The sequence below is a fragment of the Solanum stenotomum genome, chromosome 7 (genome assembly GCF_019186545.1).
Source record: "Solanum stenotomum isolate F172 chromosome 7, ASM1918654v1, whole genome shotgun sequence".
Lineage (NCBI taxonomy): Eukaryota > Viridiplantae > Streptophyta > Magnoliopsida > Solanales > Solanaceae > Solanum > Solanum stenotomum.
In genome coordinates this window covers 15516339-15541126 of record NC_064288.1, presented here as the reverse complement: position 1 = coordinate 15541126, position 24788 = coordinate 15516339, and the positions used below count along the sequence as shown (strand labels likewise).

Here is a 24788-nt window from a genome sequence, read left to right as displayed (position 1 = left end):
GTTCTAACCATTGAATCCATCGCCTTATCATAGTTTAACATTTCAGCAATTCCAGTGTGTTCTACATAGACAAATCTGTGTCTTGGCTAATAGTTTTATGGGTTCAACTGAGCCCAGATCTATACTACTAGATCTGCTCCAATAGAGGCCTAAGAAATATAAACAAAGAATCTACTGAAAAATCAATCATCATTAAATATTGTGTAGTCATAAAATTAAAAGAATGGCTACATATCCACGACAGATTTAAGGCAACTAAACCTTCCTATACACCCTAAATAGCCGATCCCACGGGCCACAGCTCCCAACAGAAGATTTTATGGCTTCCTCAAAGAAGAAGCTGCACCCATGACAACAGCTAATACAAGGCCCAAACCAGCACCAAGTGAAGCACCAACAGCCGCAGCATTCAGAGGATTGACCTTTGTCTGGGAATCTTGAATTTCAACTGCTCTCTCCCGAGCCAATTCCACAAAAAGCCTATCTCTGGCAAACTCCTAGAGACAACAAAACCACGCATCTGTGTCATGAACAACTGGGTGGGGGGAGGAGGATTAAGAAGTTCACTTTCAAATCCTTACCAGTAAAGCAGCTTCTTCCTGGCTCCTAAGTACACGGTGGACAAGCTCACACAGAGCAGATACCCCATCAATGGGGAGAACAGCTGCTTTCTTCTGGAAAGGCCTTCGGACTAGTTCAAGTGGAGCAAAAAAAAGCTTTTGGGCACCAAACATCCACTCTGGATCTTTCCCTTCTGTATACCAAGATTGAGGAGCACCAGCAGCACTGGACGTAACATAAGGACATGAATTGACAACCTCAGTTGTGCTAGGAGATGCTTGATATGCCTTCACAACAGCATTAATAGCTACCTTTTGCTGGTGTGCACTGACAGAAAACTTGTTTGTAATGGCAAGTATCCAAGGTATTCCAAGAGATTTTGCCTCATTAAGGAGAAGGCACATGGCAGGTTGTGGTTGCAAGGCATTTGAGTCGTTGTAGCGAGGAATTTTATGAGATAGGTTATGCACAAGTATAATCAAATCGGTTTTCTTATAAAGATCACGAATTCCTTTCCACAGTTCATCCCTGAAATGTGTTGCCTCCATGTTCAGATTCTACAAAACAAAACATAAGGCCAAGACTTTGAGCACTTGAAAAAAATAAAACCAAATAAATCCAAGCAATGACAAATAAAGCAAGCTACCAATGAATACATGACCATCCATGTAGAAAGACAATGTACGTGAGAAGTTTTGTATTTTTTAAGAACTTCCTATTTAGGAACGTTTCCAAGGAAACTTAGCCAACATATCTAAGAAAGATTGCTCGGGCAAAGTTCTTTCCCCTTTCATAGCTCCTCTTCATGATTACCCACTCTCTCCAAACCCTTGCTGCAATAAAATGCTTGCTTCTGGATACTGGAAGATGTATGATGTGTTTTTTGTTTAACTAGGTATGTTTTCCCACTCAAATGGCACCCAAGATATAACTTGCAAAATCATAACTCATGACAGGAATACCAAGCATACATAAATTGATTGAGGAAAAAAATGCAAAATCAAAACTCATATTACAGGAGCAGTGAGCATATAAAAATAGATTACCAGATAAAAGTTTCTCCTAAACAAAAAACTCAAAGTTATGCCAAAACTTTCAAAGGTTTACTTTTTTTTCCTGGAAAAGGTGCATGAAATTACAATTTCCCCCTCAATTATGCAAAATCATCAAACATTATCCCCCATTAATAGTTGGGGTCAAATGTACCCTGTTACCCTGCAGTTACCAAATGAGCTCAACTGCTCAAATATGCCCTTATTCACAGATTGAGTGTTAGTTGGTCCTAATAAGATTTTAAACGTAGTGATTAGCAACTGGGGCTGCCATGTGTCCCCGACATGATAAAATTTCAACCCACCCCTTTCCTTACCAGCTCTCCTCGCCCCTCCAGTCCAACACCTTCATAAAAATAACTGCTGATTCACCACCTCCTTCCACCAATAACCAAAGACAGCCTCCAACTACACGATTTTTAAGAAATAACAAATCAAGAACCCCAAATTTATTCAGCACATTCCTCCTCCTCCTGTAAGCATCTCCAAAATTACTCTATTTCCCAGATTCTGACCTGTCCCAAAAAAGGAAAGAAAAACAACTTTTTTCTTTTGGATTTCAATTTTCATTAAAAATTTCATCTCTGGTTTGGAAATTATTGAAAATTGAAGAGAGTGTGTGGCGGCGTGGGAATATAATACTTTATTTGTAAACCCCATTCGGTATGATTGTTTAGTGGAGGAGCAAATTCGAAAAAGGTGAGTTTCTTCTGAATTTAATCCTGAAGCTTGAAGCAAAAATTAGATCAATATAAGCTTCAGGATTATTTTTTTTTCTTTGTCAAAAAAATAATCCTGAAGCTTATATTGATCTAATTTTTGCTTCAGGTTATACATGTCTACATCTGGGTTTTAAGTCAAGGTTCAAGCATTACGCATGGGTTTTTGATAAAGGTCTTGAATATCGACAAACTGGGGTTTTCTTTGACAGATTCAAGTATAATCGAACCTTGATCTGTAGTTAATGGTTTTCAATATCTTTCCTCATTGTTGGAATTTCTTTTAGTTGAAAACGGGATTCTTTCACCTTTCATTGGAATAAGCTGATGATTATAGGCGGTTGAGTAATTCTCCATTTTCTGGAAATCCAATTTAACGAAGGGGAACAGAGGTGCCTACTGGTAGTTGAAGTGAAGGACCAGCCAGGGGGCATTGGAGGAGATGAAAAGTGAAGAGATTAGTGGTGGCTATGGAGGTAAACACGGTGGTCAAGAGGGACTTTTCTTAAGAGAGATTGAAAGTGGTGTTGATGAAGAGGGGGGGGGGGGGGGNGGGGGGGCGTCCTTGGGTGGTTTGAGATGGAGTGACAGTTGCGGTTTTTGGAAATCTGTGGGGTTATGGTAAAGGTGGTAGAAAGGTGGAGGAGATCTTTGGTTGGTGGTATCTGGTCTATTGGAGAGGCTGTGGCAGTGGTGGAAAATTGATTTTTGGGTCAATGGGTGGTCAATTTATTTAAGGTGGATTGGAGGAGATGAGGATAGAAGATGGTGGACAGCTATGGGGATGAAATTGAGTTTATCCTATCGTGGGGTTGAAGTAAGGTACCAGCAGTAAAAATGGTGGTAAAGGCTTTGTTTAGATGAAATATCTGAGTATAACTTTTGGCAACAAGGTGACTTTAAGTCTATCAATTTGACCATCTGGACCAACTTTGACTGCATACACCCAATTGACCTGGACAGGTGTCTCTTATGTCGACTGATGTTACCGTCTTTAAAAACCAGCCATATTCACATACCCAAGTGATGACTTAGATATTTCTGAGGTGTTACCAGTTCCATTATCTGAGATTTAGTCACGATCACTCTTGCATCTTCATCTTCCTCTCCAGTTCCATCCTTTGGGATGCAGTTGTTTGTTTCCCAAGGACCCAATCACCTTGAATATTAATATTTTCTTGTGCTTTTTCACATGGTATCAAAGCTAGTGTGAACATTTAATCGTGGTGCATTTCCCAGCGACCAGAAAAAAAATTCGTAACTGTACGTCCTTCCAAAGACTCAGGTTTTTTGCCAGTAACTGTGGTTATTGCACCTCAACCAACAACATTACTTTGCTCACAGAACCCCGGCGACCCAACCCCAGAAAACCCATCATTAATCGACTTCGCACACGCTCTCACACGCCGACAACAACAGGATCTCCGGCGATGCATCAGTCTATATGGCAAGCGCATGAGACGCTTTTCGATCTCCATCTTCGCAGATCTCTTGTTTTTCTGGGGATCGCGTGGTCAAATCCAACCAGATCCATCCAAGTTCCCGCCAGCTCCAACGATATCCAGCCTTTGCAATTCCCAGCAAGTTCCTGTTTCAGTTTCAATAGTTTTTCTTCATATTGGAAGTCAGTCAGGGCTTACAAGTCTCAGCATTTTCTGGACAATTAGAAAAGCAGACATAGGCACTGTTGGAGGTCAGGTGGGTGTATGCAGTCAGTGTTGGTTCAGATGGTCAAATTGGAAGACTTAAAGTCCCTTATGCTAAAAATATATTTTTCTTTTTACTTGTCGAAGTTGGTGCAGATTTTTGGACTAGCATGACTGTACTACATCCTTATGGAACTGCTGTATGGAGAACTATTAGGAATCTGTGGCCCAAGATCATTAGCAATTCCAAAATCAGGGTAGGTCATGGAGGGAAGACCTTATTTTGGGAGGATATTTGGGTTGGCAATCAAACTTTGAAGACCAGGTTTACTGTTTTATAAAATTTGAACCTACAGAGAAGGGCAACAGTTAATGAGGTGAGAGATAACATAGGATGGAACTTCGGGTTCAGAAGACCCCTAAATGATTGGGAAGTGGGTGAGTTGACAGAACTCAATAGCATCCTGGAACAGTTCCAAGACTTAAATACAAGGGAGGACAACTTAGTCTGGACAAGAGACAGGACGGATAAATTTTCTGTTAAATCAGCTTATAAGTGTTTGCATAGATCTAATACACAACTTGGTAGTTGGCCTTGGAAGATAATATGGAAAGTAAAGATTCCATTCAAGGTAGCATGCTTCACATGGTTACTGGCTAAACAGACTGCTTTAACTCGAGATAATCTTATTAAAAGGGGTCTTCACTTGTGTTCTAGATGTTTCTTTTGTGGAGCTGAGGCTGAGACAATAAATCATCTCTTTTTTACACTGTAAAGTGACTGAGAAACATTGACAATTTTTTAACAACCTAGGGGGTATCAGGTGGTCAATGCCAAGGAATATTCATGAAGCCTTAGCTTGTTGGAATAGAGATGGCAATCAGTCAGGTCACAAGGGAGAGATGGGAGAGTGTCCCAGCTTGCATATGGTGGACTATTTACTGAGAGGAATCAGAGCTGTTTTTAATATAAGAGTTGTACTTTTCAAATCTTAAAAAAGGACTGTATAGTGCTTTTCTTCTTTGGTGTAAGCATGAATATCCTTTAGAAGCTGAGGACTTTCTTGTGTTTGCGATTACTTATGAGTAAATAGGTGGTGGGTTTTTGCTCTTTTGACTACTACTTCTAATTATTACTGGAATACCCCTTAGGTGTAGTTCCTTGTTTTTATATATATATGTTGCCATTCTCAAACAAACAAAAAAATTAGCAACACATTATTACGAAGGTATTTAAGTCTTCCATACTGAAAGAACCACCCAAAGAAGAGAGATGGAGCACACAAGTTAAAGGAACCTGCAGATTAACTCCAGCTGAATCAGAGTAACACAAGCCACCAGCAATTCCATCTTGAACATCATCATCTGCATTTAGATTTTCAATACTCTCGGTGCGGGCACTTCGGCCTCGATCCAGAATTGCTTTTAAAAGAGAGGTTTTACCAGAGCCCTACAAATTCACAAGTATTAGTTACAAAGAAATCTAAAACTTCATCAAGTCTCAAATCTAATTTAAAACTGATCATACCTCAAGGCCAATCAACCTAACCCTACGGGTTCTCAGATTAACCTCTTTCCAGACAGTAGAAAAATCAGTCGTACAGTATATGACAAAATCATCTAAACCATCTGGGAGTACGAGATTCTTCCCTTCTACCTTGAACACATTTTGCTTTAATTTCGTATCAACATAGGATGAATCAATTGAAGAGAACATAGGTATATCCTCCACCATATGGTGCTTAGGGGGTCGTTTCAGTGGACCTCCAACTAGTACTCGCATATTTTGAACTTCTGATTGTTCCCCATGATCTGGTGAGTGAACAGGGGGTGATGGAAAAGACTCCACGGAGGTTGAACACCTAAATTTAATGTTTTAACAATAAATACAATCTAATCAGAAGAGACATATAATGCATCTCCACAGTGTTTAAGACATTCATTAGGTAAGCAATTCTCAATATTACCATAAGTTACTATACTTTTCTGGTAACCACAACCTATAATATCCATTCAACATGTCATTGGGAGAGGCCGGAAGGAACTGATTCAGGAGCATGATCGAACAGAGAGCTCAAAAAGAATACAAGTAAACTACTTTTTGGAACCTCACTAATCTATCCTTTCCTTACTTTAGATCTTTTTTGGCCTAGTCTTGACTGACCAGGTAGGAGCCAATGGTCTGCCAAGCTGAAGAAGCAGAAACATGATAAAGACTCCAGCATAAAGTCCAACCGCAGAGAACAAATTTGAATAACAATTATGGGACAGGAACGACAAAGAACAAAATGCACTAAGACATGTTTTGGCTCATGTCCAAACTTTTGGTACAAGTCATCTAGAACTTCACCCTAGGCTTTACTGATAATCTTTGTAGCTTACCTCTTAGCTCTCTTATTATGTCTATTTTAATTCTTAAAAATACAAACGTCAAGTCACAATAGGTACACCCCGCCCATCACCTCCACCTTTAAGCATTGCTTATACTCAAAAGGTTTCCATAGAAGACAAGGGCAGGGATAAGAAGTTATACAGGCTAGCCAAGGCGAGATAGGGAAGGACACGTGATCTGGACTTAGTGAAGTGCATTATAGATGAGGACGACAAGTATTGGTGGTGGAGATGGCAGACATACTCCATATCTTGAATGAAGAGGGAGACCGAGGAATTGTGCTGGAGGATTTGAAGCATGCAGAGAGGTGTTGAGGTTGTGGGTAATGGGTATTGTAGGCGTATAAAGGTTGAGGAGGTTAAGGGTGTTGTTCAAGGATGCATAGGGGTAGATCGAAAGGCCAGACAGGTGGAATTTTGGAAGAGCATAGACGGGGTAGGTCTGGAGTGGCTGACTAAGTTGTTTGATGTTGTTTTCAAGACGGCGAAGATGTCCGAAGTATGTAGATTGAGAGTACAACGATTATGTTGTACTAGAACAAGGGTCACATTCGAACTTGTAACAACTATAAGGGTATCAAGCTGCTAAACCACACTATGAAGGTGTGGGAGAGGGTGGTGAAGATAAGGGTGAGGAAGGGAGTGGCTATTTCCAAGAACCAATTCGGATTCATGTCGGGGCGCTCAACTACAGAAGCCATTCATCTCAAAAGGAGAATGGCAGAGCAATATAGGGAGAGGAAGAAGGACTTACACATGATGTCATTGACCTAGAAAAGGCTTACGATAAAGTCCCAGGGAGGGAGATTAAATAGAGGTGCTTGGAGGCTAGAGGTGTACATGTGGCGTACAATAGGGTGAAGCAAGGATATCTACGATGAAGCCAAGACCTGATAAGGACAATGTAAGGAAACTTGGAGCACTTCCTAGTTTGTATGGGGTTGCACCAGGGATCAACCCTAAGCCCACCTTTATTTTCCTTGGTGATGGATGCATTGACACGACAAATTCAAGGTGAGGTACCATGGTGTATATTATTTGCAGATGACATAAAGGGTGTTTGGATTGGCTTATTTTAAGTGCTTTTGGGTTTCATGCTCTTCTACTTTTTGTGGTGTTTGGGAAAGATAAAAAGAGTTTTTAAGCACTTACTTTTAGGCCACAAAAGTATAAAAATAAGTCAAAAGCTGGATATTCCCAACTTATGCCTTTTAGCTTGTAAGCTACTTTTAAAAAGTCAATCCAAACACCCTCATAGTTTGATTGACGAGACTCGCGGCGGAGTTGACTCTAAGTTGGAGGTTTGGAGAATAACCCAGGAGTCCAAGGGGTCGTTTGGTAGGATGTATAAGAAAAATGCTAAATAGAGTGTATCAGTAATGCTTGCATTAATAATGTTTGTATTAGTAATGCTTGCATTAACTATACATAGAATAATTTTTATACATTGTTTGGTTTGGTGTATTAAAAAACGCGCATTGTATAAAAATATTTATTTACAAAGACACCCTTCACAATAATGCTGGAAAAGATGTAAAAAAGATTTTGAGGGGCAATGAGGTCTTTAACCATGCTAATGCATGCATTGAAACCCCTTGCATTACTAATAACTAGAAATTCATGGTATTAGCAATACTCCTTAACACACAATAGAGTGTATAACTAATGCAAGCTTGCATTAGTTATACATAGCATGAAAAGTGAACCAAACAACGTATTATTAATACATAAAGTTAATACATGTATTATTTTTGCTAATACACTACCAAACGACCCCAAAGGATTTAGATTGAGCAAGACCAAAACTGAATACTTTGAAGTGCAAGTTTAGTGACGTAACACATGAGACTGATGTGGAAGTGAAGCTTGGTGCACTGGTCATCCAAAAGAGAGGTAGTTTTTAAGTATCTTGGGTCTATTATCCAAGGAAATGGGGAGATTGACAAGAATGTCACTCACAGTATTGGTGCCGGGTGGATGAAATGGAGGCCCGCATCCAAAGTCTTGTGTGATGAGGAAATGGCACCAAAAACATGCAAGGCAAGTTCTATAGAGGTGGTTAGACCAACTAAGTTGTATGGGGCAGAGTGTTGGCCAATCAAGAAGTCTCACGTTTAGAAGATGATTGTGGCGGAGATGAGGATGTTGCAATGAATGTGTGGAAATACTTGGAGATATAGAATTAAAAACGATGATATCTGAGACAAGGAGTGGCATTGGTGCAGGACAAAATGCAGGAAGTAAGGTTGAGATGGTTCGGGAATATAATGAGGAGACGCACTGATGCCCCAGTGCGGAGATGTGAGAGGTTGGCTATGAATAGTTTCAAGGAAGGTAGAGGTATACCGAAGAAGTATTGGAAAGAGATGATTAGAGAGGACATGATGTAGTTTTAGCTTATCGAGGACCTGGCCTTAGATAAGGAATGTAGAGGACACGAATAAGGGTAGAAGGTTAGTAAGTAAGAATGCATTGTCTTGTTTGTCTATACTAGTTGTCGTAGTATTACTTTTGTTCTTTGTTTCCAGTTACTATTTGTTGTTTCTTGTACTTCAACTATCATATTATTTCGTTGTAGTATTGTACAATTACTATCTGTTATTTTTATACTTCTATTACTACATGTTCTTTTTACTTTAGCCGAGGGTCTATCGGAAACAACCTTTATACCTCTAAGGTAGGTAGGGGTAAGGTGTGTGCTCACTCTACACTCCAGACCCCACTTGGTGGGACTACACGGGGTATGTTGTTGTGTTTCCATAGAAGACACATAACACGTTCAATATGGACAATTAAGGATTGATCCAAAAGGTAAGGAAAACAAGCCACTTAAAACACATTGCAAACAGCTCCTATTAACATACATATACAGAAAAACATATGTTTAACCTAGAGGATTCAGCTACAGTGTGTCAAGATCCATTGAAAAGTAAACAGCTACTTCACAAAATAAAAGGTGTCTTACAAAAATCAACTATCAGATAGAAGCTCACAGATGTAAGGAAGTATAACGAAATGGTTAAAATAAAATTTACAAAAATGTCAATAATCATGCACTTATAGCAGGATGTAGGGCGTACCAGCGCCCATTTACTCGGGCTTCAACAAGTGTACACAGATGTAACCCAAAACCAGATATGTCAACTTTAAAAGGATCTGTATTCTTCCCACATGGAATACCGCTCCATCCCAGTGGAACAAGGGAAGTGGCAGTACGGATGACAGGGGACTCCACAATGTGCCCAAGATCAACAGTTCCACCAACAGAAATGCCTAACCATTTCTGTAACTGTGGAAATTGCTGCACTTGTTCAATCCCCAGGAAAGGTATTGTGTCATCGCTCATGCAAAGTTCATAGATTCTGTAAATTGAAATTGAAACACAGTAACCATCCAAAATCATATCGCACCAAGTTAATTAGAAAGAAAAATAAATAAATAGGTATAAATACAAAATATACACAAATAAAAAATAAAAAAGATGCATCTACCACATCATTATTTCTTTCAGGTTTTGGAAAACAAGGGATGAATGAGTATCCCAAGAGAGTTGACTCCACATCCTAAAACATACACTTAAACAAGGGTGTACCTGCCAACAAGTTGCACAGTACTGCAATATGATGAATTACAACATGGTCTCATCATCCCCCCCCCCCACCCCCCCCCCCCAAACTAAGGAACACAGTTGGAGAAGATATAAAAGTTATCTTACCCGCTCCAATTGATTAGGCTTTCTTAAACATATTCTAGCAATGATTTCATTATTTATTATAGAATAACCTTTCCTTTTGTTGATTTGAGGTAACATAAACTAATCAATAATAGAGAAACAAGGACTAGCAGAAGTGAACATGGGGTGCAAAATGAGTTTAAACATTCAGGAAAAGTATTGCAATATAAATATACATGAGCGGAGAACTATCATGGGGCAAAGCGAACTTGAATGGCGAATAGTGAACAAAAGGTTCTCTTCCTCCCTCTCTCCCACCCTGAACTTATGAATAATAGTGAACAAAAGGTTCCCTCCCTCTAAATCACACAAGGGAACTTTAAGAGCACCCGCAAGGACGATGCAAATTCACACGCAGAATATTCAACCTGGTACCAACTACCTCCCACCAACACAGGTATCATAACTCTGCCCACCAAAGCTTAAGCGGATGGAGAAATCACCAAGTGTTTTTCCACAGGTATTTGAATTTGATCATAAGTCCTCACTGTTCTCCTCCTACTCCATGGATCACTAGACCACCTTAGGGTGAAGAACATGACCACATAATTCTCACCTTTCACAAATAAGCATAGAGGTGGATAAAGCAAACTTATAAATTATAACATGTTACCTCTGAAAACGGAACCTGTATGACTTCATCGAATGTGATTGAAACCTTTCCTTTACTTCAGTAAGTACAGATCTGACCTGGAAATGTCTTTGCCATAAGAAGCAACCAAAATGAGAAACAGCCCGTTTGGATTGGCTTAAAAAAAGTAGCTTTTAAGTCAAAAATAAAAAGTCAAACTGAAATGACTTTTAAGTCAAAAAATAAAAAGTAGTGGGAGACCTACTTTTGGTTTTTGACTTATTTTAAGTCATTTTAAACTTATTTTAAGTCAATTTTACCTTGCCAAACACTTCTTAACTTATTTTAAGTCATTTTTGACTTATTTTAAGTTATTTTTTATATTTGCCAAACACTTCCAGAAGTCAAAAACTGACATAAAAGTAGGTTTGACCAACTTTTATGTCAATCCAAACACCCTCTAAAAGTCATCAAACATATCTTTTCATACAGAAAAACAGCCCAGGCAAAAACTTTAAGCAGGGTCTTTTGCATCATGCATGTGGTGGGAGATAAGGGTAAATAGACAATACACTGCCTCTAATGTTTGACTTCACTCATCTTTCCACTGGTTTGAGAGACTTTTTACCTTTTCTTCCTTTACAAGAAGAGGAGGATGAGAGATGATGGCATTCCTACTGAATTTAACCCCAAGAACTTATCAAAAGTTTAAAACTCAAAGGTAGATAGAACTCATACCGATGTCAATTTTGAGTATTCTGCGCCAGATAGAAACTCCACAGATGAATTCTCCAGGAGATAAAGCTGTTGAATTCACATATTTAGCGCACACCAAATAATACTTATCTTCAAGGTAAATAAGTCAAAATAACCAATATGATAAACTTAGTATGAGACCAGTCCATGCTGATATGGCAAGATAGCAAGAACTATGTCTCAACCCCGACTGGGGACTATGACAAAATCCGCTCTATGCATTCTGCTATACTGTATACTCAGGCCTATTTCATTCCATACTGGTGAGTGAATTGTATTTAAAGTAAATTAACAGTTCTCTACAAATAGAAGTTTTCTAGATATCACACTAATCCTTTTCCAGATCAAACGTAAATGTAACACCAACTAAGCTTAATCCTAACTAGTTGGTAAAGACTTAAATGGATAATTTGCTTCTATTGTACTGTGTTCTATTCTTAGTTAATTCAGCACTAATTTTAGAGGAATTGTAGATCTTTTGAGACAGCTTTTTTCCATGTGATTTTAGATCTATTTGATCCCCTTTTATCACCTTCAATCACCATGGAGTCTCAAACCTACAAACTGGAGCATTAGAGGTTTACGTAGGTTATGGCCAAATAAATCATATGACCACCTTCTCTCAATATATCCTCTATGTGTGTTACTTGCACCCTTTGTATTATTTCTACTTTTATCCAATTTTTTATGAGGTGTGCATGCTGATCTTAAAAGAGAGAAGTGCAAAAAAGCAACAAGGCTGTAGCACTTGAAGTGAAAAGCAGGTGAAGAAGAGTACGCTTCTCTGAAGTGAATCACACCATTCACGGAAAATTAAAATACACTATAGTATGATAATAATCATATTGTAATTGAATTAACTAATTTTAGCATCATTGCGATCACTGTTAGAATAGAATATGTACACACAATCCTACACAGAATAGGAATAGTTTATAGTCTCCTATTTGGTAAGGAATTGTATTGTAGTGTCTATAAATAGGATTCTCTATGTAATAATTAAAACAACAATTCAATAATATTCTTCTCCAATATTTCTCACATGGTATCAGAGCAATTGTGAGAGAAAAAAAAAATTGCACAGTTTTTTTCCGGTAACCTAGTGGCTGTCCGGGTAATTAATATTTTCCGTCACTGTTTTCAAAAATTAACACCACCACAAGCTGAGGAACTTCCCGGCGAGCAAACCCCAATCGTCCCCGCCGGAAACCAGTGCTACACGCACCGTCACGCGCCGCCGGAGGAATTTCTCCGGCGAGTTTTTCGACAATTTTTTTTTTCCTATCTGGGTCGCCTCTTCATTCCGAGGCTGACCATATAATTTTTTCCTGATTCCGACCAATATTTGGTGATCAGATCTACTTTTCCGGTAACAACCTATTTCTTTTCCAGATTCCGACAGAAAAAACAAATCCAGTTTTTTGGCTACTCATTACAGTTTATTATTATTATTTTTTTTTATTTTTTATTTTTTTGGCTACATATTCTAATTTCACAACATGTCTTTCGGGATTGATACTTTTGGCTCCAAGAATATAGGAATTGGAAGTTCAAGCCCTATGATCACTTCAAAACCGTTAATGGGAAGCTCCAACTATTTAGCTTGGGCTTCCTCAGTTGAGTTGTGGTGCAAGGGTCAAGGTGTCCAAGATCACTTAACGAACATTGATTGTGTTGTAGATGAAAAGGCAAAGGCAAGTGGGGAAGATGCAAAAGCCAAAGCACAATGGGAGAAGGTTGATGCACAATTATGTAGTCTCCTATGGCGATCTATTGATTCCAAGTTGATGCCCTTGTTCCGTCCATTCCAAACATGTTATTCAGTTTGGGAAAAGGCTCGTGCTTTATACACTAATGACATATCTCGATTCTATGATGTGATATCTCGTATGACCAACTTAAAGAAACAAGAATCAGATATGTCCACCTACTTGGGACAAGTACAGGCAGTCATGGAGGAATTTGAAACATTGATGCCAGTCACCACGGACGTGCAAAAACAACAAGAGCACAGACAGACATTGTTTCTAGTTCTTACACTTGCTGGACTTCCTACTGACCATGATTCAGTGCGTGATCAGATTTTAGCTAGTCCTACAATTCCTACCATTGATGAATTATTCTCTCGTCTACTTCATCTTGCCGCGCCTCCCAACCACAAAGTAGTTTCATCACCGACCATTGACTCATCTGCTCTCGCATCTCAAACCATAGAAAAACGAGCATATCCATCTATGGAGAATCGACGAGGAGGAGGTTGTCTTGGAAAACCTCGATCTAAGTGTAGTTATTGTCATAAGTCTGGACACACTCCTGACATATGTCATAATTTGCATGGTCCACGACTCAGTTATGATCCTGTTGTTCTAAAGGAATATAATGAGTTACTTCGTAATCGTGCAAGTAAGCAAATATCTCCACAAGAAGCATTTGTTGCTCCGCCTGATCGACATCCCATAATGCTCATATTGCTCAATCAGAATATGATGAGTTTCTTCAATATCAAGCAAGTAAGCAAAGGTCTCCACAAGTAGCTTCGGTTGTTCAACATGATGTTGCAGGTAATTCTTTTGCTTGTGTTTCACAGTCTAATACTCATGGATCATGGATTATGGACTCGGGGCGCTTCTGATCATATTTTTGGTAACAAATCACTTCTGTCAGATATTGTTTATTCACAATCTCCTCCTGCTATTACTTTGGCCAATGGGATACAAACAAAACCAAAAGGGGTTGGAAAAGCCACACCTCTATCTTCTATCACTCTAGACTCTGTTCTTTATGTCCCTGGTTCTCCTTTTAATCTGGCATCTTTTAGTCGTTTTGCACGTGCCCTACATTGTAGCATAACTTTTTTTGATGATTTTTTTCTCATGCAAGACCGCAGTACGGGACAGACGATTGGCACAGGACATGAATCACAAAGCCTTTACTATCTTACCTCTTTAATAACAATACCTGCTCTAGACTGAGCAACCTCAATACCTAAGAAATACTTCAGTCTGCCGAGGTCTTTAGTTTGGAAATGCTGAAAGAGATATTGCTTTAAATTAGCGATACCAACTTGATCATTGCCAGTGATAACGATATCATCAACGTAAACAACGTTATTTGGTTGTTTACGTTGATGATATCGTTATCACCGGCTATGATCAAGTTGGTATCGCTAATTTGAAGCAATATCTCTTTCAGCATTTCCAAACTAAAGACCTCGGCAGACTGAAGTATTTCCTAGGTATTGGGATTGCTCAGTCTAGATCAGGTAATGTTATTTCTCAACGCACGTATGCTTTAGACATTCTTGAGGAGACAAGAATGATGGGATGTAAACCTATTGACACTTCTATGGATCTGAATGTTAAACTCCTCCCAGGACAGGGGGAGCAACTCAATAATCCTGAGAGGTATAGACGGTTGGTTGGAAAGTTGAATTATCTCACGGTGACTAGACCGGACATCTCTTTTCCTGTGAGTGTCGTAAGTCAGTTTATGACTTCTCCTTGTAATAGTCATTGGGATGCAGTTATTCATATTCTGCGATATATAAAGTCAGCTCCTGGTAAAGGACTACTCTTCGAGGATCAAGGCCATGAGCATATCACCGGATATACAGACGTTGATTGGGCAGGATCACCCTGTGATAGACGTTCCACATCCGGATATTGTGTTTTAGTAGGAGGTAATTTGGTGTCATGGAAGAGTAAGAAACAAAGTGTGGTTGCTCGATCTAGTGCAGAAGCAGAATATCGAGCAATGGCTGTAGCAACTTGTGAGCTAGTTTGGATCAAACAGTTGCTTGGAGAACTGAAGTTTGGAGAAATCGGTCATATGGAAATTGTGAGTGATAATCAAGCAGCCCTTCATATCGCATCAAATCTAGTGTTTCATGAGAGGACTAAGCACATTGAGATTGATTGTCACTTTGTCAGAGAAAAGATACTCTTAGGAGATATTGTTACTAAATTTGTGAAGTCAAATGATCAACTTGCAGATATCTTCACCAAGTCCCTCACCGGTCCTCGTATTAACCGGTCCTCGTATTAATTACATTTGTAACAAGCTAGGTACATATAATTTGTATGCACCAGCTTGAGGGGGAGTGTTAGAATAGAATATGTACACACAATCCTACACAGAATAGGAATAGTTTAGTCTCCTATTTGTTAAGGAATTGTATTGTAGTGTTTATAAATAGGGTTATCTATGTAATAATTAAAACAACAATTCAATAATATTCTTCCCCAATATTTCTCACAATCACTTTGTGTCATTCTCTGGAAGACACACTTCTCTGCAGGGCATGGTCTTACCTCCTAACTTCACATCTTTCATCATTTTAAGGGACAAAGGGATGACTTCTAGGAATACTGCCTGCACATGATAATGTCCGTTTTTATAGACTTAGATCATTAAGCCTTTTTACCGCCCTATGCTAATGTACATAGTATATATCATGGAGATGCTTGGTGTCACTACTCCAAGATGGAATGCAACCCTACCACATTGCCCAAGCTTAAAACATGGAATATTCACCCAATCCAAAAGACAAAATAGAGAAAAGCAACTAGAAAAATCAATAACAAATACAACAAGTTTAAGACTTCCACATGCATAGAACTATGACAAGATATAATACTCCCTCATTTTTATTCTATAAATCAGTGTTTGACACTTTGACTGGGTAAATAAGTTTAAGAAAGAAACAAAGATTTGTGTGCATATCAAAAGTACCCTTATAACTTGTGGCATTAGACCTGCCATGATATTTCTATGACTTTTAAAGTATGACATTAAGGGTAAAAAGGAAGTTCAAAGTAAAGAATTCTGATAATTAAGCTGGATAAATTTCTGCATTAAAACCACTCAGTTCTCCATATTAGTAAATGGAGAACCAGTTGGTTTTTTTCCAGCAGAAAGAGGCCTGAGACAAGGGGACCCACTATCCCCCTTTCTCTTTATCTTAGCCATGGAAGGTTTGGACAGGTTGATGAGAGTTGCTTCTCAGAATAACTGGATAAGGGGCTTTTCCATAAAGAACAGGGTAAATGATACAATTGAACTAACATATCTTTTGTATGCAGATGACACATTGGTATTCTGTGAAGCTGAGCATGAACAAATTTGCTACTTAAGAGTGATCCTGGTGGTCTTTGAGGCTTGCTCAAGATTAAAAGTAAACTGGAGAAAGAGTAGCATTTTTCCAATTAAGGAAGTGCAACAGATTGAGGATCTTGCAAGTATTTTGAAGTGCAAGATAGAGAAGCTCCCAACAGTTTACCTTGGTATGCCTTTGGGCTCCGAGCACAAAGCAGAAAAAATTTGGGATGACATTATTGAGAAAACAGAGAAGAACTTGGCTATATGGAAATCTCAATACCTATCTCTGGGAGGTAGAGTTACACTAATTAACTCAGTTCTGGATTCTTTACCCACTTATGTGCTGTTCCTCTTTTCTATTCCTAGTAGGATAGTGAAGGTTTTAGATGCACTCAGAAGGAACTTCTTATGGCAAGGGAACAAGATAGAAAAGGGATTCAACCTGGTGAAATGGTCTGTAGTACAACAAAGCAAGAAAAATGGGGGGCTGGGAGTGAGGAATTTAAAAGTTCACAACAGGAGCCTCCTCTCAAAATGGTTGTGGAGATATAATCAGGAGGAGCAGGCTCTATGGAAAGAGATAATAAATCACAAATTTGGGCAAGAGGACTTCTGGGCACTAGTGAAGTTAATGAAACTTATGGGGTTGGGGTGTGGAGGACCATCAGAAACCTTTGGGAGAGTCTAAAGAACAACTCACAGATTGTGGTGGGCAGAGGAGACAAAACAAAGTTCTGGTTAGATGCTTGGTGTGGAAATGGGATTGTGAGGGACTTGTTCCCTATTATTTTCTCAATATGCACAAATACCAACAGCAAGATAGAGGAGATGTGGTCACCACAAGGTTGGAATTTAATATTTAGAAGACTACTAAATGACTGGGAGATTGATGGAATGGTGGAGTTTTTAGGCTTGATTGGTGGATTCCCAGGTACTACTCTAGAGCCAGACAGATTAGCATGGGGACATCACAAAGATGGGGTATTTTCTGTGAATAGATTATACAACTGGGGCTTAAAAGAAGTGCAGGAAGATCCATCGGACCTTGGAACACAATATGGAAAAGTGTGGCTCCTGCCAAGGTGAAGTGCTTCACTTGGTTGGTTGCTAGGAAAAAATGTTTGACTCATGAGGCAATGCAGAAGAGGCGCATCAACATAGTATCCAGATGCCTCCTTTGTAAAGAAGCTCTGGAGACTAACAAACACTTATTCATGCACTGTAAGGTAACTGCTCAGGTGTGGGCTCTGTTTACAAGCATAGCCAATGAATATTGAACTATGCTGAACATACCTCTGACCTTCTTAGTTGCTGGATCAAAAGGAGAGGCAGCAAAAGTCAGAAAAGATGGTGGAGAACAGTTCCAGCATGTATTTGGTGGATTATATGGAAAGAAAGGAATCAGAGAATTTTTGAAGGAAAGGAGTGTACAATACAGAAGGTCAAATGGAAAGTAATTACTACTTTAGGTTTTTGGTGTAAAGAACATGATATAGAAGAGGAGTCCCAATTAGTGGACTTCATAGGTTCTCTGTAAGTATTTCTTTTTAGTTTTTTTCCCTTTCTTGTAACAGTTTTTTGGAGGTGGCCAGCATAGCCCTTAATGCTGAGGAATACAAAAAGTTACCGGTTTCACAAAAAAAGTAAAGAATTCTGATAATAAAAATGTTTTAATTCTTTTTGGAATCAGCTAAAAAGGAAAGGGTACCATATAAAATGGAACAAAAAGAGTAACAGATTACAAGAAGGCAATTGAAGAATAAGGAAAACAGAACAACAAAGAAACAGTATAAGATTATAAGTCATGTATCAGGAGTATAGACAAGAAAACTGCAGAAAAAGTATAATAATTCATGCATGTAATAATCAGTACAGAATAAATCACCAAAAAAGTAAAATAGATGGGAAATCAACCTGACCGAATGGTACATACAACGGTAAGTAAGGCATGCGACGCCACCCCTTCTTGTCCCCATTGTTGATATTACTTTCAGCTACAGATTTACCCAGATTACCTTCACCAAGAATATCTTGATCTGTAGGCAATGGTCGGAGAGAAATGCCATCAGAACCTTCTTGAATTTCAAGAGACTGAGGGGTATCAGCTATATCATTGACTGATGGCATTGGATCAGAATCAGTAGGCGTCTCGAGAGGTTCAACTTTCTTTCCTCTGTATCTATACAACTGCTTCCTAACACCTTCTAAAGGCACAAGTCTCGAAAGCCTCCAAAAGGAATTCTGCACTGGACCTACACCCAACACCAGTTGCTCTCCTTCATCATCTTTTGCTATTTCAGTTTTCTGCTTCAGTAGCGACAATTCACTAGATTTTGACATAGATACAGAAGCTCCACCATCAGAAGGTATTGGCAGAGACCGTGCATTATAATGATGAAAATAAGCAGGAGATAAGATGCGGGGCACCAGATCTTCAGGAATACAGTAGGTTTTGAAATAATGCTGCCAACCTTTCTCATTCACATAGCTGGAGATAATCAAGTAAGATGCCAGAAACTACGTTTTGAAAAAAACAGAGAATAACAAGAAAGATTAATATCAAACTCACTCTCTCAATGCGGCATTTCCCACTGGTGGTTGGGAAAACGTGATACACTTCACCTGAACTTTTTCATTATCTTTTGATGAAGCAGCAAAAACCCTCAGAATTGCAAGGGTCGCTAAGACTGCTACCTGTAAAGATAACACCTAAATCAATTTTTCCAAACAAAACAACAGACACACATACTATGACACGAGCAAATGTCGCGGATTCAGAAAAAGCTAACTTACTGCTCCACCAAGTGAATGCCCACATAATACTAGTCTGCATTTCTTTTTCTGGGCAAGCCTGTAAAGCTCCAATGCAGGTATGCCTTTAGCACGTGCCATGAAACCCTAAGGACAGTAGCTGCCAAAATTTAAGGAGCAAAGAAAGAAAACTGGAAACTCGAAGAAACAATGTGTATGTGTATGTGAGAGAGGGGCACGCGAAAATGACATGTAAATGGGAGCTCTAATACCCTATGAGCAGCAGGTTTTTGAGTCAGATTTGTTGGCCTAGACTTGGATTCCAAAAGTTTAGAGTGACTCTCTCTGTTGCTCCTTTGAGTGTCCACCTGACCAGACTCAATAGGTTCAAGTCCATGAATATCTTCAACAGCATCCTCGTGGAATAAGGCACCTTGAAATATATTCACATCAGCCATGACATCCCTTCATAATCGGAAAAAAAGGCATAAAAGAAAATGAAAGTGTAAAGAACTTATGTCACAACACAAGAAATACAGATGCATCTGAACTAGAACAAACATGCAAACTTACTTATATTGTTTGGTCCCAATAAAGGAAGCAAATAACGTATCTCCTGCTTCCGCCAAAAGATACCTATAAAAGAAAAGGCAAAATAGGAAAAGAAAAACACTGAGATGCAAGAGAAATAGTGTAGCTTCCATGTCAGCAAACCTCACATATCAAAAACAAATCTTTTTTTTTTTTTTTTTTTTTTTTTTTGTTGCTTGGCAATGCATTAAACAAAATATATGGTCAGAAAATGCAACAAAAGATAACTGCAAAAAGATGGTAATTGATTTTAATTTTTTTTTGAAAATGCAAAGAGATGGTAATTGATCTTGAATTGAATTTTGAGAAATCAATTCTCGTAATGGGAAACAGCTTTTTTAGGTTACCAGCTACATCACTAACACACCAGGAACCATCATCCTTCCCCCTCCCTTACCTACTCAACAACCCACTGGGGTAGCAGGGCCACACAAAGTGGAAAGGGAAGATTGCAAGCAGGTGTAGATGTCAAACAGGAGTGAGAAAAGTGGGGGCCATGGAGATAAATTGAATTATTCGATTTCATCTGTCTACGAGGAATCTGAAATAAGATTGAAACATCCATTACTACCTGATTTCTCTATCGCAGAAAAGAAGTTCAAAATATATTATGTTAAGCACTCACGGATGAACATGTTTTCATCAAACTTTGAGCAATGAATATTATAGATTGGATGAAACATAACACTTACGATGCACATCAATCATCTTCCTGGCATTCTTATCATAAACCTCTCCATGTTATCCAGATTCCGGAAACAGGCACAACTATCCAAGTAAAACACAGAACCATGTGCAGTAACTTTTGCAACACAGATTTGTTTGCATGACAACCACTACCAGTTCTCACATCTTATGAAGCCACTGAATGCTCAACCCTTCAACTTATCAATAATTTACAAATAAACAAACCATCTTATCCAGCTAATTATATAATAACGGCTCTAACCAGTCAATTCCAACTCAAAATACCACTGAGACGGGAGAAAGAAAAAATAAAAATGAAAACAATAATGTGATTACTATGATCTAAAAGAACCTGTGTGGAACATGATCTGAAGAAGGTTGAATGCGCTCTAAGGAAACAACTTCTCCTCCGAAGTCGGCCTTAAATTTATTCACTGCCCGCACCATTTCAGCTTCAGGTCTCTGTCATGAGAGGATGTTACATTTTTAAGCAACAAAAATGGTCTACGACTACTTCAATATTTTTCATTTGAAACTGATCAAGATAAATATTTTTCAGTTTGCCCCATTGTGGCCTCTATCTGCTGTTTCTTTTTTTAGAATTCATTATATTAAAATAAGCACTAGGGTAGTGACACAACCATATTTACAGGGAAAGAGGAGAGCATAACCAGTTAATGTAATCTAACAATTACAGAGCGCCTATCCGATTTACTAATGATTCAACCTCCTCTACAAAACCTTCTATACACCAAAAGTAAAACAGTAGAAAGCACTTCATTTCAAGATTCTGTAAGGAGCTGCCTCTGTTTTCAAAAAAATTCTAGAGTTTGTCTCCTTCCGTATTGTCCACCATATGCAAGCAGGAACCAATTTACACCATTTCTTCTGTCTGACCATGCCCCCCATTATAATTCCAGCTCCTTAATAAGTCACAAGTGTTAAGAGAGCATACGCCATTTGAGACCCACAATGTTCTTTTTTTTTATGACAATTTGAGACCCACAATGTTAAGGAACAGCTTCCACAAAAGGACAATGAAGAAATAAATGGCTATTGGATTCTGATTCTGAGCCACATAGACAGCATTTAGAGCATAAATGAAAACCCTTTCTTGTCAAATTCTCTTGGGTTAGAAGATGACTCTCTTGCCACCAACCAAGAGAAGCGTAAAACCTTTTATATTTGAAAATCTTGCATGAGAAAGAACATGATTACAAATTTATCGGAGCTCAGATAGCATGAAAAATAAGGAGCTCCTTGAACATGTTGAGCAGCTGATGTGATTCAGGTGTGCATCCACTTGTCTTTGCATACCTTCATGATAAGTATGAAGCTTTTATTTTTCTTACAACAGTTTCCTAATGAATGCTAAGTCCTAAAACTAGGTGCATTGTAGGTTAGATACTTTTCTTTTGAGTAGAGGTGTAGAGCTAGATACTTCTACTCTCTTAGGTGACAATTTGTGAAGCACCAAGGTACACAGGCTTTATCTTCAATAGTGTAATGCTAATAAAGTGCACATATTAATTGCTACAGACACACTATTTATGAATATGTTGGTAAATAAAATGGAAAAGTGAAAAATAATGGTGCTTCATGTGCCAGATGATCGGGAGAAGACAAGGACCATTTACTAGTGCACTGCAAGTTGCACCCAATTGTGGTAGACTGTGTTGGAACTTGGAACTGATCTGGCATGGAGTGGACAATGTTGGATTCAATTTGAAGGGCTTGCTACACAACTGGAGAGAAGAAGATACAGGGAATCAATGTAGCCCCATTAGCTCTCATGTGGGTTCTTTGGAAGAAAAGGAACATGAGAACTTTTGAAGGGTAGAAATAACTTTGTACATTCGGGAATACCCTCCTTCTGTTGGTTAATTTTTGTTACATGCACGAAGTGCTTGTTTGTATAAATTGGGAATCTCCTAGAGAACTGCAAATTTGTGCATGTTCTCTGTTTTTTAGTATATTGAATTATTGATTGTATATGGAGTTTGTATATATCGGAAACAGTCTCTACCTCACAAGGGTAAGGTCTATGTTGTTGTTGTCAAAAAGTAAAAACAGATATTAAGTATAAGAAATAGATCTTTAATCTGAATTAAAACTTAAAATTTCATAGTTTGTATTATACCGCTTGTACACAGTTTGTCCCAAATCAATAAGATTATTACTTTATCAGAAAAAAGATAGTAAGAATTTAGTACAAAAAAGCTAATCGTTAATCTGAATTAAAAACTTAAATTGCATAGATGTATCCTAATCATAAATTTGCAATAGTTCTGGACTTGATTAGCATGGTTTTTACTTCATATATTCTACTTAGTTGGAATTTTATCACTTCCTTGGTTCATATAGCATTGTTTGTGTTTACAATTCTTTTTGCATTATATATGAATACTTTTTTATTTTTCTTCATCAGCACTTTCTTCACTAAAATCACTCTTTAATTGTACTTCACACTTAAAGCACTGCATACGATTGGAGCTTTTATATCCTTTTTGCCTTTGAGACACCTGTTAAGTCGGGGAAACACTAGCTGGAGCCGCAAAGCACATCATTCTATAATTGGATGTGTCCATTGTGCTATGAACGGATATTTCCAAAGATATGGTAAGATATGGTTAAGAATTCTCGCAGATAACTGCATCTGCATCACTTCTTCTGTCGAAGTTGTGCCCTCCAAGTGATGACTACAACTATTCATTTAAACTTACTTGTCTTCATTGTCCCATTTCTTACAAGAGACATTCTGATGTGAATATCAATCTATTAGAGCTCAATTAGAAGGTAAGCAAAGAGGAAGTTCTTCGAATACTTTCAATATTAATGTGTTGTGAGCTTTCATGCGGAAAGAGTGTGAGTGTTTTACTTTTCTGATAAAGTGTCTTAATTTTTAACTTTTCTCCCACAGTGATTGCTCTTAAGGGTTAAGTTATTTATGATATTGATACTGCTGCTATCATCTGGGCATGTCAGAGTGAAGTGTAACTATATTAGAACAGGTTAGTTATGAGAATTCAAAGGCCAAAAGTGAACATTCGAGTAAAGGAAATCAAATTTACCTTATATACGCATTCAGAAAGCACCATGCAACAAAGGATATCTTGCAAGTCAGCGACAGATTCAGCTTTAACAGCGTGACAGAGATCCTGAAGTTGCTTCTTCCTCCTCTTGAATTCATCCTCCATCAGCTTCCTCTGCTCTCTGGCATCGACCCAAGGCCACCGCACAACCATCTTCCATTGCTGTGGCCAAGTGATTTTCAACATCTTCGATTTTTTGCCTCTGATCCATGATTCAACTCTGCGTTGTAAAGACTCCATTGTTCAGGAACCCTAATCACACTTTAATTAAACGCCAGGACAATGGCGTCTCTGTTGAAGAATATCTCGGCGGCGGAATGTGCTTCCAGTTGCGTGTAAACTCCCGATTGTGATGCCGAATCAGAATGTTATCGTTAACGCATATGCCCAACACTAAAAAACCTTTTCTTTTTCTTTTTTCTAGAAGGAACCTCTTTTTTTTTTGGTAACTTATATAAATATATTATATTAAAAAAATATTTACCATTTATAGCAATAAATATTTTTTTTCACTTGATCACTTTTAATACATTTATAATATAGTTTTAATACATATTACAAAATTTACATATAATACAAGTTTTATTGATGGAAAATATATTTATCACACATTTTAATATACTTATAAATACAATGTGTCAATTTCTTACCAAATAAACATAATATATTTAATAAATAAACTATAATACACATATATTGCATACATAATTCACTTTTAATACATATTGCAGATTTAACATAGTATTGCTATAAATGGTAATAAATAAAAAAATATCGCTAAAATTAGTAATTATTTTGTTAAAAGGTACTCATCCAAGTAATTTTTCCTTTTTGTCGTAGGATAAGCAAAAAACGAATCTTGTTTCGGATAATTCATAATAGTCCATCAAGTTCGTTTATTATTAGTATTATAATATAAATTATAATTTGTAATTATTACTCCTTTCATTCACTTTTACTTGTCATTTATTTCTAAAATAGTCCATCAATTGTTATGTTATGCACTTAGAAACTTGTAATCAAGCGGCTATTGGAAAACATCTTTGGAACCTGTGCAATAAAAAAAATAGATTATGGATCCAATGGGTCTCTACATCTACTACATCAAAGGGGGAAATACATGGGATACTAACCCAAGACA

At 38.1% G+C, this 24788-nt stretch overlaps 1 protein-coding gene across 3 annotated transcripts; it reads right to left on the bottom strand.

The window, feature by feature from the left end:
- Positions 1–239: 239 nt before the first annotated feature.
- On the bottom strand, positions 240–24049 carry LOC125870267 (uncharacterized). Of its 3 annotated transcripts, none has more exons than XM_049550659.1 (14): positions 23627–24049; positions 20908–21017; positions 19851–19913; positions 19550–19742; positions 19320–19424; positions 19096–19220; positions 18441–19014; positions 11412–11477; positions 10716–10792; positions 9450–9731; positions 5507–5840; positions 5276–5428; positions 582–1118; positions 240–497 (listed from the first exon to the last, which is right to left on the bottom strand). In XM_049550659.1, the coding sequence occupies exons 1-14, from the start codon at positions 23885–23887 to the stop codon at positions 318–320; spliced, it is 3060 nt and encodes a 1019-aa protein (XP_049406616.1). In that variant the 5' UTR covers positions 23888–24049; the 3' UTR covers positions 240–317. The 3 variants fall into 3 exon arrangements, with proteins under 3 accessions (XP_049406616.1, XP_049406617.1, XP_049406618.1); XM_049550660.1 differs by having other exon boundaries at positions 19550–19710; positions 23627–23891; XM_049550661.1 differs by lacking the exon at positions 23627–24049 and adding an exon at positions 20266–20409.
- Positions 24050–24788: the final 739 nt, after the last annotated feature.

What these genes read in the sequence shown, in the direction of transcription:
- LOC125870267 (XM_049550659.1), bottom strand. Translation starts at nt 23,887, where the DNA reads ATGGAGTCTTTACAACGCAGAGTTGAATCATGGATCAGAGGCAAAAAA. An exon ending in TCAGATCATGTTCCACACAG is followed by an intron (nt 19,914 to 20,907) that starts GTTCTTTTAGAT and finishes TTTCTTTTATAG; the next exon opens with GTATCTTTTGGCGGAAGCAG. An exon ending in CAGCTGGAGTTAATCTGCAG is followed by an intron (nt 1,119 to 5,275) that starts GTTCCTTTAACT and finishes TTTGTTTTGTAG; the next exon opens with AATCTGAACATGGAGGCAAC.